General features: G+C 41.5%; 1 protein-coding gene across 1 annotated transcript in view; it reads left to right on the top strand.

Moving 5' to 3' along the window:
• The first annotated feature begins 645 nt into the window (after positions 1–645).
• Positions 646–18,904, top strand: part of pde1cb (phosphodiesterase 1C, calmodulin-dependent b) — a 316,561-nt gene continuing 298,302 nt past the window's right edge. The window contains exon 1 of the mRNA XM_061921038.1: positions 646–1,407. Coding sequence (XP_061777022.1) covers positions 1,170–1,407 — 238 coding nt within the window. The 5' untranslated portion in view covers positions 646–1,169. The remainder of the gene's footprint in view (positions 1,408–18,904) is intronic.

Genomic DNA, 18,904 nt, shown 5'->3' with positions numbered 1-18,904 from the left:
CGCACTAACCCCTCTGCCACCGTGAAGCCCTACAGCAGTGCCATCTTTGGAAAAAAAAAAAAAAAACGCCAAAGGCAGTGCCTTTAAAGCCCACCCCAAATATTGTTGTCCCGGATGAAATTCGGGAGGGGCACTGAACTTCGGGAGTCTCCCGGGAAAATCGGGAGGGTTGGCAAGTAAGAGTGTTAGCGGTGTTACAGCGGCGGGCCAGCTCTAATGTTAATTAGATATTCCCTCAAGGGCCAAGTGAAATTACACGGCGGGACAAATTTGGCCCGCGGGCCAGGGTTTGACACCCATGGTGTATAGCGAATAATGTCATCGTTGTTAGCTTCCTAGTGTAACCGGTGGTCTTTTCCTCTGCGTTGTGTGTTTTTTATATAAGACGACCGACACCATGGGTTTCTCCACTGCACTTTACTGATAAAACAGAATACAATCGTCATCAAAACTTTGTGCCATCGTCGAGCCCCTCTCCCGTTATCGTAGACAAAAAAGGCGGCATAGTTACATACACAGTAAAATAAAAACATACCTGATAAAACAGAATACAATCGTCATCAAAACTTTGTGCCATCGTCGAGCCCCTACACAAATATATAATAATGAACAAGAAATGAATTAAAGTTTTTAACAAGACATTTTCTGTCGTCGCATGAACGCCTACCTCTCCCGTTATCGTAGACAAAAAGGGAAGTTGGAGGGCGTGTCTAACGCATATAAAAAGACAGGTGTCACAGTAATTATTGCAGTAGGAGGGACAACGAGACAATGGTTCCACATTGACAAAACATCAAACAATATTCAGGTATTTACATGTAACTTACATATTTTGTGTAATTATAACAATAATAAAACTTTAGAAAATAAATTATTTACAAGACGTAATTGACCCTGTTACACTCGCATCTGTTTCCGGCGGCGGCCCCTGGAGTGTCGCGGAGTTGGCGGGGCAACTTTCTCCGCCCGTGACGTGTTGGCGACGCCGGGAGAAACTCACCGAGGTGACCCGCTCCTCCCCTTCCTCACAAAAAGTAACCGCAGCAGCAAGTACATGGCGGCACTTGGACTCGGCGCCTTCTTTTCTTTTTTAATGACCAGTCAAGAGTGACGGCTTACCGTTCCAGTTCCCGTTCCCGGTGACGGTGCTCCGCGCTCTTTAGCCGGCGATGGGCACCGTGACTTCCGCCCTGACGCGGACGCGACACGCTCTGGTCAAAGTGGGCTCGGAGCCGCAGAGTCACGACCCGGAGAGGAGCCAGTCCGCGCCCGAGTCTGCGCGGGTCCGGAAGAGGAGCGGACTCTTCCACGTCCCCGGCCAAGCAGCGCGACACATTTCCCGCCAGTCGGTGCTGAGCCGGCAGGATTTGGACGGAACCAAAAAGTCAGGAGCGGCCCAGCCCGGCGGTGAGTGGAACCCATGACTGCTTACATTACAGGGGTGTCCAAAGCGCGGCCCGGGGGCCATTTGCCACCCGCAGCTAATCGCCACACATTCTGCATAAATTGCAAAATTAATAGTAGTGCCAAAATTAAAAAAAAAAAAAGTGGAATGAGGTGAAATCTAATGAGGAAAAAGTGGCAATGTTGACACAAAGCTGCCATGCAGGCAGTTTTTTTCCCCTTTTGTCTTTATTTTATTTTTTTTCTATTGCTCAAAAAAAAAAAGGACAAAAATATTAGGGATGCACCGAAACGAAAATTAGTGGCCGAAGCCGAAGCCGAATAAAATTTAAACGCTTGGCCGAAGGAAAAGGGTGGAGTGCCATCTCCGGGTTGGGGAGGAGACCCTGCCCCAAGTGGAGGAGTTCAAGTACCTAGGAGTCTTGTTCACGAGTGGATCGTGAGATCGACAGGCGGATCGGTGCGGCGTCTTCAGTAATGCGGACGTTGTACCGATCCGTTGTGGTGAAGAAGGAGCTGAGCCGGAAGGCAAAGCTCTCAATTTACCGGTCGATCTACGTTCCCATCCTCACCTATGGTCATGAGCTTTGGGTCATGACCGAAAGGATAAGATCACGGGTACAAGCGGCCCAAATGAGTTCGGGTCTCTCCCTTAGAGATAGGGTGAGAAGCTCTGCCATCCGGGAGGAACTCAAAGTAAAGCCGCTGCTCCTCCACATGGAGAGGAGCCAGATGAGGTGGTTCGGGCATCTGGTCAGGATGCCACCCGAACGCCTCCCTAGGGAGGTGTTTAGGGCACGTCCAACCGGTAGGAGGCCACGGGGAAGACCCAGGACACGTTGGGAAGACTATGTCTCCCGGCTGGCCTGGGAACGCCTCGGGATCCCCCGGGAAGAGCTAGACGAAGTGGCTGGGGAGAGGGAAGCCAACTTCCCTGCTTAGGCTGCTGCCCCCGCGACCCGACCTCGGATAAGCGGAAGAAGATGGATGGATGGATGGATGGATGGCTTGGCCGAAGGCCGAATACCGAATAATGAATGCAGTTTTTCACAATTTTTTTAATATTGCATAAATAGCCTGGAATAAATATTTAGACATGTTTTTCAAATAAAGTATTTTTTTAAATTGAATTTTGACATTTTTTTAATATTCCAGAAGCCTTTTCTTTTCAAAAAAAGCACAAAGTTTTTCATTTACATTAGGCATTCAAACAAAACATGCATTCCAAAAAAAAATAAAGTGCATTAAAGTGGATAAACCCATCCATCCATCCATCCATCTTCTTCCGCTTATCCGAGGTCGGGTCGCGGGGGCAACAACCTAAGCAGGGAAGCCCAGACTTCCCTCTCCCCAGCCACTTCTTCTAACTCTTCCCGGGGGATCCCGAGGCGTTCCCAGGCCAGCCGGGAGACATAGTCTTCCCAACGTGTCCTGGGTCTTCCCCGTGGCCTCCTACCGGTTGGACGTGCCCTAAACACCTCCCTAGGGAGGTGTTCGGGTGGCATCCTGACCAGATGCCCGAACCACCTCATCTGGTTCCTCTCCATGTGAAGGAGCAGCGGCTTTACTTTGAGTTCCTCCCGGATAAACCCACAACAAATTAATTATTGTCCTTTTGGCAAAAGTCTGCTTAGCCACAGTAGATATGCTAATAATGTAAACAGAAGGCTCAAGTAAATCTCAATTAAGTGTGTGCTTGTAACCTCATACACTTATACAGGTAGCCTACACAACAGGCTAATAATGTAAACAGAGGCCCCACTAAATCTCAATAAGTGTGTGCTTGTAACCTCATACACTTATACAGGTACACAACATATCCCAACGTCACCGCGTCACTGCACGTTGGTTGATTGCGTCACCGCGTCAAAAAATTGCGTCACACGCCACTATTCGGCCTTGTTTTTAACTCATTCCACCGAATGCCGAATGTGGCTTTTTTTGCCATATTCGGCCGAATATATTTGGTTACCGATTAATCGGTGCAACCCTAAAAAATATCCATGTTATAATGAATTATTACTTCAAAAATATCACTTTAAAAGGTTTTATGTGTAAAAAATATTGCATATGTTGTGTGGTTGCCATATAATAATATCAAAGTTTTGACCAAAGAGCATAAAACTAACAAAATAATAGTTCAAACTTAGAATCGACAGATATATCAAAAGTTGACCTTGAAATTTAAGTGTTAAAGGGGAACATTATCACAATTTCAAAAGGGTTAAAAACAATAAAACATCAGTTCCCAGTGGCTTGTTGTATTTTTTGAAGTTTTTTTCAAAATTTTACCGGTCCCAGAATATCCCTAAATAAAGCTTTAAAGTGCCTTATTTTCGCTATTTGTGATGCGACTATCCATTTCCCTGTGACGTCATACAGGGCTGCCAATACAAACAACATGGCGGTTACCACAGCAAGATATAGCGACATTAGCTCGGATTCAGACTCGGATTTCAGCGGTTTAAGCGATTCAACAGATTACGCATGTATTGAAACAGATGGTCGGAGTATGGAGGCAGATAGCGAAAACGAAATTGAAGAAGAAATTGAAGCTATTGAGCGAATAGCTATTGACGCTATTCGGCCATAGCGTGGGTGTACCTAATGAAGTGGCCCATAGCATGGCTGCCTTATTAGCATCGCCGGTAAAATGTGCGGACCAAACGATCAGGACTTTCGCATCTTGTGACACTGGAGCAACTTAAATCCGTCGATTGGTAAGTGTTTGTTTTGCATTAAATGTGGGTATCTAGTTTCAAATGTACATACAGCTAGCATAAATAGCATGTTAGCATCGATTAGCGTAGCATGTTAGCATCGATTAGCTGGCAGTCATGCCGTGACCAAATATGTCTGATTAGCACATAAGTCAACAACATCAACAAAACTCACCTTTGTGATTTCGTTGACTTAATTGTTGCAAATGCATCTGCAGGTTATCCATACATCTCTGTGCCATGTCTGTCTTAGCATCGCCGGTCAAATGTGAAGACACTCTGGTACATTCAATGGGGGTCTGGCGGCAGATTTCTTGCCAGTGGTGCAACTTGAATCCCTCCCTGTTAGTGTTGTTACACCCTCCGACAACACACCCACGAGGCATGATGTCTCCAAGGTTCCAAAAAATAGTCCAAAAAATGAAAAATAACAGAGCTGAGACCCGGTGTTTGTAATGTGAAAATGAAAATGGCGGCTGTATTACCTCGGTGACGTCACGTTCTGACGTCATCGCCACAGAGCGATGAAAAGAAAGGCGTTTAATTCGCCAAAATTCACCCATTTAGAGTTCGGAAATCGGTTAAAAAAATACATGGTCTTTTTTCTGCAACATCAAGGTATATATTGACGCTTGCATAGGTTTGGTGATAATGTTCCCCTTTAAAAGTAAAAAAAAAAATTATAAAAATGCATCACTTTATGAGTGGGGAACCTTTCGGATCTCAAATATATTTAGTAGGATTTTATTTAACTTTTCACTGTGATTACTCCATCCATCCATTTTTTACCAGCGGCGACGGCGATGACCAAGAAGAACGCGGAGTTGGAATATAATTACATTAGCGGAGTTACAATGCATAGTAGGCTACCGCCACCTACTGCACCGGAATTTTTATTTTATTTTTTTAAATCTATTTGTGGCGGCCGTAATTCTTTCGTGGCGGGCCGCCACAAATAAATGAATGTGTGGGAAACCCTGATATATGTGTATATATATATATATATATATATATATATATATATATATATATATATATATATATATATATATATATATATATATATATATATATATATATATATATATATATGTAGGTGTGGTAAAAAAATCACAAGACTACTTCATCTCTACAGAACTGTTTGAAGTAGTCTTGTGATTTTTTTACCACACCTACATACTCTACCACGGTATCGAGCACTATTCTCTGGATAATCCAATCAAGACATATATATATATATATATATATATATATATATATATATATATATATATATATATAAATAAAATAAATACTTGACTTTTAGTGAATTTTAGCTATATATATGTATATATTTATGTTTTTATTTATATATATATATATATATATATATATATAAGGTTGTAACGGTACACAAAAATTTCGGTTCGGTACATACCTCGGTTCAGAGGTCACGATTTGGTTCATTTTCGGTACAGTAAGAAAAAAATCTAAATATACAATTTTTGATTATTTTTTTAACAAATTTGCTAAATCTTCCACCAAAAATATTTTTCTTAGTGGAATAATTCATGTGAAGTAATCGGAAACTTGGATAGTTCAATAATTCATAATAACATTGATTTTGATTCAATATTATGTTTTGAGCAATGACAGTTTGAAAGAAAAAAAACAGCTTTGTTTTATTAGTCAACATTGCAACTTTTTCTAAATTACATTTGGCCTTAACGTTTTTTATTTAACTATTTTTAATGTTTTTGTTTATTTTAATAGTATTTTTAGAATGTGTCGTGGGCCTCTAAAACATTAGCTGTGTGCTGCAAATGGCCTCCGGCACACTTTTGACACCCCTTCTATAGATAATAAAATTTTTTATCTGATTAATTAATGGATAAAAAGCATTTATCATAACTCTCTCGCTCTCTGTCTCTGCCCCGCCCTCACAAATGTTAATGCTGCGTGCACCAGTATTTTTTTTTAACCCCTTCTTAACCCTGAACGTACATTGAAAATACACGCAACCCTAACTTAAAATGCCGGACATTCAAGGCATTTAAGAAACTCCACCCGGACAGCCCCGCAAAGAGGACATATCCAGTGAAAAGTGGAGGTATGGTCAGTCTAACATAGCCCAGTCGTTGCTAGCATGCCGTGTGTTGTTGTTTTTTTGATTGATTGAAACTTTTATTAGTAGATTGCACAGTACAGTACATATTCCGTACAATTAACCACTAAATGGTAACACCCGAATAAGTTTTTCAACTTGTTTAAGTCGGGGTCCACGTAAATCAATTCATGGTGCCTCGGTGTGCACTGTTTACACAACGTGCGGTGCACTACTTAATATGTCCGTGTCGTTCGGTTCACCTCCGAACCGAACCGAAACCCCCGTACCGAAACGGTTCAATACAAATACACATACCGTTACACCCCTAATATATATATATATATATATATATATATATATAAATGGGTTGTACTTGTATAGCGCTTTTCTACCTTCAAGGTACTCAAAGCGCTTTGACACTACTTCCACATTTACCCATTCACACACACATTCACACACTGATGGAGGGAGCTGCCATGCAAGGCGCTAACCAGCACCCATCAGGAGCAAGGGTGAAGGGTCTTGCTCAGGACACAACGGACGTGACGAGGTTGGTACTAGGTGGGGATTGAACCAGGGACCCTCGGGTTGCGCTCGGCCACTCTACCACTGCGCCACGCCGTCTATATATATATATGTATATGTATATATATATATATATATATATATATAATATATATATATATACATACAGTATATATATGTATATATGTATATATATACATATATATATATATATATATATATATATATGTGTATATATATATATATATATATATATATATGTGTATATATATATATATATATATATATAAGAGAAATACTTGAATTTCAGTGTTCATTTATTTACACGTATACATACATAAGCATGCTGCAGCATTGTTGAGCTTCACAATATTGTCTTTCCAAAGACACTGCAGGTAATTGAAAGTGGAAAATACTCAAGCACTTAAATGTTTGTGCTTTACTTATCAGCCAAAGGTGACATTGAGGTTTTTACAATCAAGCTAAAGCGTCCCAATTACGCAACACCAAAACTGTTATCATGGAAACAGGAAAAGGAGACAAGCATTCTTTGCACACATTGCGGCTTTGCAAGAAGGAAAATAAACTGCTTCATCTTTTTTGTCAAAACAACAATGCATATGTTTGGTGGGGCATTCTGTTGCTCTATGCAGCTTCTGTGTTATTTCCGTTTGGCTCACTGCATGCTTGAATCTGGAGATGAGAGCCAGTGGTCACTTCAGAGGAGGGCTGTGAATATTCTGCTTTACAGAAAAAGCTATTTAGTGGATGAATGCAACGCTCTTTGAAGGCCAACCTCAATGCAGCATATCTCCACTAGCGAGGCCTCAGTAGGATGGTGTCCTTGAGAGTGCAACAAATATAACAGGCAGGCCTTATTTTACCTCTATGCTACACATCCACCAATAGGGTTTTTGTCTATGCCGATACGGAATATCAATGGTAAAGGAGACTGTTGCGTCCGACCAGTCTTACTCTCAGGGAATAAAACACTGGTCAATCCAAAGTATTTCAGATGACATATATGTTGAGTAAGAAGGATCAGTGAGACAGAACAGCTATATTTCTTTCCGCTTTTTGATGCTGCTATTATAGCATCGTAAGGGCTGGTCTCCTAAAGCTTTAGTAAAAATTGGCCAAGTAATATTCTGTCTCAGTCGTCCTTCTTACTCAACATATATGTCATCCAAAATAATTTGGGATTGACCAGGGTTTTATTCTCTGAGAGAAATGCTAAAGATCCACCAATATGTTTTTTGTCAGTGCCGATACGTAATATCAATGGTGAAGGAGACTGATATTCATTTACAGGAAAAGTGACATATTGGCCTCAAAATTTAGAAAAATACCAATACTGACTCCAACACTTAATTTTATTTAAATGCATGAAGCAGGTCTATTCAAAAAAGCCAACACGTAAATAAATACTTACCAAAACAAAAAGTGTAGGAAGTTATTTGGTACGTTAGCATCTCTTATAAAGATGATTCAAAATTTTTTGTAAATAAAATAGCTCCTTAAAGGCCTACTGAAATTAGATTTTCTTATTTAAACAGGGATAGCAGGTCCATTCTATGTGTCATACTTGATCATTTCGCGATATTGCCATATTTTTGCTGAAAGGATTTAGTAGAGAACATCCACGATAAAGTTTGCAACTTTCGGTGCTAAGAGAAAAGCCCTGCCTCTACTGGAAGTCGCAGACAATGACGTCACATGTGTGGGGGCTCCTCACATATTCACATTGTTTATAATGGGAGCCTCCAACAAAAAGTGCTATTCGGACCGAGAAAACGACAATTTCGCCATTAATTTGAGCGAAGATGAAAGATTTGTGTTCGAGGATATTGATAGCGACGGACTCGAAAAAAAAAAAACAGTTAAAAAAAACCCCACTCTTCCCTCGAGTACACATTTTACCAAACTGATGGAGAGGAAGTACGAGCAGATGTTCCAAGCAGTGTCGACTGACATAAAAGCCACCGAGAGCTAAATTGCTCTCACTACTGATGTGTGGACAAGTGTAGCCTACCTTTACAATACATGCCACTACATTGGAGAAGAATGGAACATGACGTCAATCTGCCTTACGACCATGCTACTAGAGGAAAGACATTCAGCATCCAACATTGCAGAGTGGTTGGAATAAGTAGTAGCCAAGTTTGAAATTCCCCCAAGCAAAATAATTTCTATTGTGCATGACAATGGTGCACTTTATAAAAAAAAAAAACATTTTCGTAACACTTGCCTTATTTTATTTGGCTAGTCCAAAGGACATGGTGCCACTATGCTGTTTTTTAAATAAAGTATTGGAAAGGATAGACATGTCGTTTGTCTCTTTTATCCGATTATTAATCGATTAATCGTAGTAATAATCGACAGATTGATCGATTATCAAATTAGTTGTTAGTTTCAGCCTTAGTACAGATCATCAAATGTTCCATTTAGGTCAAAACTTGGGTTTCATTATTAACATCTTTTCAAGGCACGATTGTAACAATGGGCATTTTGTATTATTGCGCATTACTACGCAGCCTACACACACGTACATACTACAGGAGCATAAATCAAATATTTCAAGGCTACAAATCTCGCACGACAACTGCTTTGCTGTTCTTCAGTTTCTTGTGTGGCTATTCTTTAATCCATGCAGTAAAACTAGACTGAGTTTAGTTTGAGGTATTTTAATGTCTCTCTCTTGATCACACAGAATTCTTTCTCCTGTAGCAGACTGTTTCCATATTGATATTTCCGGAGCTTTGTTTCAAGGGATTCACAGACAGTTACTATGAGTTACCAACGCCCCAATATACACTATATTGCCAAAAGTATTTGGCCACCTATCAAAAAGATGAGAATCAGGTATTCTAATCACTTGGCCCAGTGTATCAAATCAAGCACTTAGGCATGGAGACTGCTTCTACAAACATTTGTGAAAGAATTTGTTCCGCTCTCAGTGATTTCCAGCGTGGAACTGTGATAGGATGCCACCTGTGCAACAAATCCAGTCGTGAAATTTCCTCGCTCCTAAATATTCCAAAGTCTATTTTATTATAAGAAAATTAAAGAGTTTGGGAACAACAGCAACTCAGCCACAGATGATATTCTTTCCCATTCTTGCTTGATGTACATCTTATGTTGTTCAACAGTCCGGGGTCTCCGTTGTGCTATTTTAGGCTTCATATTGCACCACACATTTTCAATGGGAGACAGGTCTGGACTACAGGCAGGCCAGTCTAGTACCTGCACTCTTTTACTATGAAGCCATGCTGTTGTAACACCTGGTTTGGCATTGTCAAGCTGAAATAAGCAGGGGCGTCCATGATAACGTTGCTTTTATGGCAACATATGTTGCTCCAAAAGCTCTATGTACCTTTCAGCATTAATGGTGCCTTCACTGATGTGTAAGTTACCCATACTTGGCGACTAATACACCCCCATACCATCACGCATGCTGCCTTTTACACTTTGAGGCTATAATGGAAGGTTATTTTCCCCTTTGGTCCGTAGGACACAACGTCCACATTTTCTAAAAACAATTTGAAATGTGGACTCGTCAGACCACAAAACACTTTTCCACTTTGTATCAGTCCATCTGAGATGAGCTCGGGCCCAGCGACGCTGGAAGTGTTTCTGGGTGTTGTTGATAAATGGCTTTGGCTTTGCATAGTAGAGTTTTAACTTGCACTTACAGATGTTACTCACAGTGGTTTTCTGAAGTGTTCCTGAGCCCATGTGGTGATATCCTTTACACACTGACGTGGCTTTTTGATGCAGCACCGCCTGAGGGATCCAAAATGCATAATATCATGGCTTATGTGTAGTGATTTCTCCAGATGCTCTGAACCTTTTGATGATATTACGGAGCGTAGATGGTGAAATCCCTAAATTCTTTGCAATAGCTTGTTGAGAAATGTTCTTTAACTGTTCTCCGATTTGCTCAGCCATTTGTTGACAAAGTGGTTACCCTCGCCCCGTCCTTGTTTGTGAATGAGTGAGCATTTCATGGAAGCTGCTTTTATATCCAATCATGGCACCCACCTCTTCCCAATTAGCCTGTTCACCTGTGGGATGTTCCAAATAAGTCTTTGATGAGCATTCCTCAACTTTCTCACTCTTTTTTGCCACTTGTGCCAGCTTTTTTGAAACGTGTTGCAGGCATCTAATTCCAAATGAGCTAATATTTGCAAAAAATAACAACGTTTTGCAGCGTGACCATCTTGTCTTTGCAGTCTATTCAATTGAATATAAGTTGAAAATGATTTGTTGTATTATCTTTTTATTTACCATTTACACAACGTGCTAACTTTACTGCTTTTAGGGTTTTTACTGTATTGTCTAAAAGACAACGGTTAATAAATCCTGGAAATATGCAAAGTGTCTCAGTTAAACAGGTCCAAATTTTTGGGGTTGGTTTTCAGTTCGAAACACATGCAGCTCTTCTCTCCTTGTTTATAATCCACCTTCTCTATTGCTGCTGCCTCCAATGCCCTCAGTCCTCCGAGGGAAAACCCTCTCCCTGGCTGACTCCCTAAAATATCCCCTTAGCTGTGGCGTTTCCATGACCGCGTCACGTCAGTGATGCTCCTGTGTGTGGCGCTGTCTCCTGGCTGACTCTGTGTCAGACAGTCCCAGTGCTGTGGAAAGCTCAAATACCTCATGGAGGATACTTTGCGACAACAGTAATCCCTCGCCACCTCACGGTTCAAATATGCTCTCTACCCCTTTGATATATCTTTATAAAGTTTAAATCCATCCATTTTCTACAGCTTGTCTCTTTCGGGGTGGCGGGGGGGGGGGTCTGGAGCATATCCCAGCTGCACTCTGGCGGTAGGCGGTGTACACCCTGGACAAGTCGCCACCTCATCGCAGGGCCAACACAGATAGACAGACAACATTCAAACACTAGGGACCATTTAGTGTTGCCAATCAACCTATCCCCAGGTGCATGTCTTTGGAGGTGGGAGGGGCCTATCCCCAGGTGCATGTCTTTGGAAGTGGGAGGATGCCGGAGTACCCCGAGGGAACCCACGCAGAAAGATCCCGAGTACCGAATCGAACCCAGGAATACTCAGGACCTTCGTATTGTGAGGCACATGCACTAACCCCTATAGCACCGTGCTGCCCCGGGCACTTACAGTTGATAGATAATTGCCATCCATCCATTTTCTACCGCTTATTCCCTTTTGGGGTGGCAGGGGGCGCTGGCGCCTATCTCAGCTACAATCGGGCAGAAGGCGGGGTACACCCTGGACAAGTCGCCACCTCATCGCAGGGCCAACACAGATAGACAGACAACATTCACACTCTAGGGACCATTTAGTGTTGCCAATCAACCTATCCCCAGGTGCATGTCTTTGGAAGTGGGAGGAAGCCGGAGTACCCGGAGGGAACCCACGCATTCACGGGGAGAACATGCAAACTCCACACAGAAAGATCCCGAGCCTGGATTTGAACCCAGGACTGCATATCAATTCTTATTCATGTCTTATATGTACAGTGGTACCTCATGTTACAGTAGATGGCAGTCACACATACGAGATACGTGTAGACTGCAATATGATGGCAGTAAACAATACCAACACTTTAAATATTCCATTGAGAATATAGAACATTACACACGGCGCTAAAAAATCTGTCTAAATGTTTTTAGTAGGACTTCGGTGAGCTATGAAGCCGCACCGCTTGAAGAAATGTTGGCGCATTAACCCTCTTAAGGCCCAAGCTGTTTGTTTACATGCTTTTTTAAATTTCTCTTGCAATTTGGGCTTATTGGAACCCAATTAGAACAAAAACTAAGAATCATCTTTTGATATGATGTACTTAGTCCATAAGTACACAAACGTGTACTTCATGTTTAGTGACATGCAAATTCTTATTTTTACACTTTTTTTTTTCCAGATTCCATTGTATGTTATACTCTTCTGACACCACCAGATGGCAGTATAAGTGTCCAGATAAGAGGCCATAAGACCCCAATTCAGTAGTGTACAGAGTTTTGGAAATAAGAGCTCAAAGGTGCTGTCCACGCATGTGGCCACTAAACCTTTAGAGGTTTTTAAACATACAAGTATCATTATGGTTGTTAGGATCCGCCGCCCGGATCATACATTATTTGATTGTTGAGTCCTTTTGTGTATCTTGTTTGTTCGTGGACTTTTCCGATTCTTAGTTTGTGTTACATACGGTTTGTGACGACTTGGTTTCATGTTTTTGGACTTGCTAGCTTCCACGCTTAGCCTTTTGTGTTTTCCTAGCTCCTATGCTAGTGTTTTGTTTTGCCTGTTGTGCCTCGAGCAAGTATTCTGTTTGTTTCTCTACCTCTCATGCTAATAGCCCTTCGTTTGCCTTTTTTGCCTTAGCCCCAGTGTTTTTGTTCCTAGTCTGTTTTTAGTTTTAATAAATCATTACTTCTTACCTGTACGCTGTGTCCGAGCCCGATCTGCATCTTGGAAGAAGCACCACTTCCATCACGATGCCCGCCAATGGTGTGTGTATAACAATGGAAAAATGGCAACGAATAGCAGACATATTACCTGGCGTTTTGTTTCGCAATATTACGCAAAACCAACTTTTTACTGGGGGGAATTCAGTCTAAGCCTGGGCCCTGCATTTGGACAGACAGGATGAAAACTGGAAGCAATCTGACCAGGCTTCAGCTCCCATTATTATTTAATCGTGTGCTTGTTCTGGGGCCGGAGCGGTTTATGCATTGTTAAAGGGGAACATTATCACCAGACCAGACCAGACCTTGATGGTGGAGAAAAAAGACCATATATTTTTTTAACCAATTTCGGAACTCTAAATGGGTAAATTTGGCGAATTAAACGCCTTTCTGTTTATCGCTCTTTTTGCGATGACGTCAGAATGTGACGTCTCCGAGGTAATACAGCCGCCATTTTTATTTTCAACACATTACAAACACCGGGTCTCAGTTCTGTTATTTTCCGTTTTTTCGACTATTTTTTGGAACTTTGGAGACATCATGCCTCGTTGGTGTGTTGTCGGAGGGTGTAACAACACTAACAGGGAGGGATTCAAGTTGCACCACTGGCCCGAAGATGCGAAAGTGTCTGCCGCCAGACCCCCATTGAATGTGCCTGAGTGTCCGCACATTTTACCGGCGATGACAGACATGGCACAGAGATGTATGGATAACCTGCAGATGCATTTGCAACGATAAATTCAACGAAATCACAAAGGTCAGTTTTGTTGATGTTGACTTATGTGCTAATCAGACGTATTTGGTTGCGGCTTGACTGCCAGCTAATCGATGCTAACATGCTATGCTAATCAACGCTAACATGCTATTTACCGGTGGTGCTAAAGCAGACATGGCACAGAGATGTATGGATAACCTGCAGATGCATTTGCAACTATAATGTCAACGAGATCACAAAGCTGAGTTTTGTTGATGTTGACTGCCAGCTAATCGATGCTAACATGCTACGCTAATCGATGCTAACATTCTATTTACCGGCGGTGCTAAAGCAGACATGGTACAGAGATGTATGGATAACCTGCAGATGCATTTGCAACTATATTACGTTTCCTTCCACCCACATTTAATGCGAAACAAACACTTACCAATCGAAGGATTTAAGTTGCTCCAGTGTCACGAGATGCAAAAGTCCAGATTGTTTGGTCTGCACATTTTACCAGTGATGCTAACGCAGCTATTCGGCCATGCTATGGCTATGAAAAGCGTCAATAGCTATTCGCTCAATAGCTTCAGTTTCTTCTTCAATACTTTCGTACTCCAACAATCTGTTTCAATACATGCGTAATCTGTTGAATCGCTTAAGCCGCTGAACTCCGAGTCTGAATCCGAGCTAATGTCGCTATATCTTGCTGTGGTATTCGCCGTTGTTTGTTTACATTGGCAGCACTGTATGACGTCACAGGGAAATGGATAGTCGCATCGCAAATAGCAAAAATCAAGCACTTTAAAGGTTTTTTTAGGAATATTCGGGGACCGGTAAAATTTTGAAAAAAACTTCCAAAAATACAACAGGCCACTGGGAACTGATTTATATTGTTTTTAACCCTTTTGAAATTGTGATAATGTTCCCCTTTAATTGTTCCAGTTAAAGTCAAGTGTTGGAGGAGCAACAAAATGGTAGAATCATATGTGTTCCCTACATCCAGAAAGTACTGGAACCTTCTGTATGGAGGAGCTCATAAGAAGTGTTAAGATAAAAAAAGAACACATATTCGTACAATGGGAACGGAAGGGGTAGTCGGTGTATAAATTGTCAACGGACTAAAGGTCAGGGCTTTGGATGAAGACCATTTCTTAAAGCTCCCACGACATTTTACACTAACCGAGAATCTGGTTAAAATAGAAAAATATTTCTCAACAAAGTGATGTGGACAGATAGTCATATTTGAAAGACGTATAACTGAAGGTTGGTGGAAAAATACCAAAGGCACTTACTTGAACCTTGGAAGGTTCTGAACAGTGGAGGAAATGGCTCATATGTGGTAGTTAGATAGGTCTTTATTGTCATTGCACAAGTACAACAGAACTTGGTTTTCCGCTCAAACCCGTTCAAGATGAAACAAACAAAGAGTGTACAGGGTTACAGAACAGGAACACTGATGGGTCGCCACAAGGTGCCCGGTAATACATGGGGAAAAGGTAAACGCTGGGGAAGGATGAGTACAAAAATACAATTTAGAATGGAGAGTGGAAAAACATCCGTAGCAAAGCGCATATAAAAGACAAGACAAAGAAGCAAGCAGGAGAGATAAGGGAGAGGAGAAGGGAGCGTCCGCCCTCCATGAGTGCCAGTGAGAAAGATCGTGGTATATATGTGGTAAAGACTTCTCTAGGCTGGACAATAATTGGTCCTCTGAACGAAAAAAAAACACTAGCAAGGACGATGTTGAGTAGCCACAGGTAACCATTAACAAAATATCACTGACAAGTTAAGTTAAAGTTAAGTTAAAGTTAAAGATAAAAGCAGTATCACAGTCAGTGAAGCTAATTGAGGGCCATTACAACACAGTTCACAGTACCCCGCGTCACACATTTCAATAACAATGGCAATCAATTGCAATGCAATACAACAACGGAAGCTTGTTTGCAGGTTGTAAAATAAATTTGATTTAAAGATAAAATAAGTTCTGGACTTTAAAGAAGCACAGAGTTCATTCCAATCAGATGGGGCTTTGAACTTGAATGACCTGCGGCCTATTTCCAGATGAATTTTTCATCATGTAAAACAGGGTTAGGGAACCTATGGCTCTCACGCCAGACTGCATCTGGCTCTCGGATAAATCTTCAATCAATCAATCAATCAATGTTTACTTATATAGCCCTAAATCACTAGTGTCTCAAAGGGCTGCACAAACCACTACGACATCCTCGGTGGGCCCACATAAGGGCAAGGAAAACTCACACCCAGTGGGACATAGGTGACAATGATGACTTTGAGAACCTTGGAGAGGAGGAAAGCAATGGATGTCGAGCGGGTCTAACATGATACTGTGAAAGTTCAATCCATAATGGATCCAACACAGTCGCGAGAGTACAGTCCAAAGCGGATCCAACACAGCAGCGAGAGTCCCGTTCACAGCGGAGCCAGCAGGAAACCATCCCAAGCGGAGGCGGATCAGCAGCGCAGAGATGTCCCCAGCCGATACACAGGCAAGCAGTACATGGTCACCGGATCGGACCGGACCCCCTCCACCAGGGAGAGTGGGACATAGAAGAAAAAGAAAAAGAAAAGAAACGGCAGATCAACTGGTCTAAAAAGGGAGCCTATTTAAAGGCTAGACTATACAAATGAGTTTTAAGTTGAGACTTAAATGCTTCTACTGAGGTAGCATCTCGAACTGTTACCGGGAGGGCATTCCAGAGTACTGGAGCCCGAACGGAAAACGCTCTATAGCCCGCAGACTTTTTTTGGGCTTTGGGAATCACTAATAAGCCGGAGTCCTTTGAACGCAGATTTCTTGCCGGGACATATGGTACAATACAATCGGCAAGATAGGATGGAGCTAGACCGTGTAGTATTTTATACGTAAGTAGTAAAACCTTAAAGTCACATCTTAAGTGCAGAGGAAGCCAGTGCAGGTGAGCCAGTATAGGTATATATGTATGTATATATGTATATAAAGGTATATACAGTATAGGTATATATGTATGTATATATGTATATAAAGGTATATACAGTACAGGCGTAATGTGATCAAACTTTCTTGTTCTTGTCAAAAGTCTAGCAGCCGCATTTTGTACCAACTGTAATCTTTTAATGCTAGACATGGGGAGACCCGAAAATAATACGTTACAGTAATCGAGGCGAGACGTAACAAACGCATGGATAATGATCTCGGCGTCTTTAGTGGACAGAGTGGAGCGAATTTTAGCGATATTACGGAGATGAAAGAAGGCCGTTTTAGTAACGCTTTTAATGTTTAAATCTTTGCTGACATTGCTTAACACAATAAGTAATGAATTATTTTGAACTTGATCGGTGGTCCGGAACATGTTCAGTTTAGTTATGTTCTGTTAGTTTTGGACTTCTTTAGTTCCTGGTTGCACTTCCTTGTTTGTTTTGTCACTATGGTTACTTATGATTTTCACCTGCCTCTGTTTTTTGGGACACACCTGTGTCTAATAAAGAGACATTATTTAAGCCTGCCTTTTTGATCACTCATCCTGGCTTCCTTGTTTGCGGTAAGCAACAGTCACGTATTCCTGTTCTAGACTCTGTGCTAAGTTGTTGCCTTAGCTTCCCGTGCGTTTGGCACGCTTTTCTTTTGTTTGTTTCTGTCTGTTTGGTACGGTTTATTATTTATTAAATCATATCCTACCTTTACGTTTTCGTCCGGAGTGTCCGTGTTGCATTGAAGGAACGACCCCGCACAAAGATGCGACCCCGTCATGACAAAAACATTCTCATGCATTTTAATCCATCCATTTTCTACCGCATCTGTTCAAAAAGTCGCATTAGTAAGAAGTATTTGATTTATTATTGGTTAGCTTCAGAATAAACATTTTATCAAAAATAATAAGACACTTATTGTACTCTAAAAATGTTGTTATTGATTAAATATGCATGCATTTAGTTGTATTCAGTGTTAAAAAATATTATATAGCTCTCACGGAAATACATTTTAAAATCTTTGGCTTTCATGGCTCGCTCCACCAAAAAGGTTCCCGACCTCTGATGTAAAACATGGATAATTCATGTGTCTAAGACAGGGGTCGGCAACCCGTGGCTCCGGAGCCGCATGCGGCTCTTTGATTGCTCTGATGTGGCTCAGCTGCTAAATTGCCGACCCCAACGACTATTCCGTGACGTTTCCGGATTTTAGTGCCTTCACCTGGACTACAGCACTGAGGGTGTGCAGTGATGGCAATGTCTCTAACATTCTCCACAACATGTCGTTGCGCCCGCTTTTACATCACGCGATCTGCGTGTCGACTGGTCATTTTATATTCAGCCTCTGTTAACACACGAAAGCTACTGCAACGCATACTTAGTCACCAGCCATACAGGTTACACTGAGGGTTAGAATATAAACAACTTTAACACTCTTACTAATATGCGCCACACTGTGAACCCACACCAAACAAGAATGACAAACACATTTCGGGAAAATATCGGCACTGTAGACCAGAATAGAATAGAATAGAATAGAATGAACTTTATTGTCATTATATTTGCATATAACGAGATTAAAGACTCCAACTTAAGGTGCGGTAGTGGGAACAAATATGGGGTGGAATAAATGACATAAGAGGTAAAAAGGAAAAACTAACAATTGAAATAAACAGACTACTATCCAATAAAAATAATAAGCAATCCTGTCCAATATACAAAACACTATAGAAATACAAAATACTGTACAATATACAGAGCAAGACAAGAGTATCGAAGTAATAAATAACAATCAGTGTCGGACGTATTGCACTCGAAGGGTAGTATTGCACAGTTGGGTATTAGGGTATGATATTGTATAGGGGTGATTATTATTATTTTAAGTCAGAGTTCAACATGGAGACAGCTTTGGGAAAGAAGCTGTCTCTGAGCCTGTTTGTTCTGGCTCTGATGCACCTGTAGCACCTGCCTGATGGTAGCAAGTCGAACAGGTGGAAGCCAGGGTGTGTGCTGTCCTTGGTAATGTTTTTTGCTCTGTTGAGGCAACGGGAGTTGTG

This window comes from Nerophis ophidion, linkage group LG14 (genome assembly GCF_033978795.1).
Source record: "Nerophis ophidion isolate RoL-2023_Sa linkage group LG14, RoL_Noph_v1.0, whole genome shotgun sequence".
Classification (NCBI taxonomy): Eukaryota; Metazoa; Chordata; class Actinopteri; order Syngnathiformes; family Syngnathidae; genus Nerophis; species Nerophis ophidion.
This window is presented reverse-complemented; position numbering and strand designations above follow the sequence as displayed.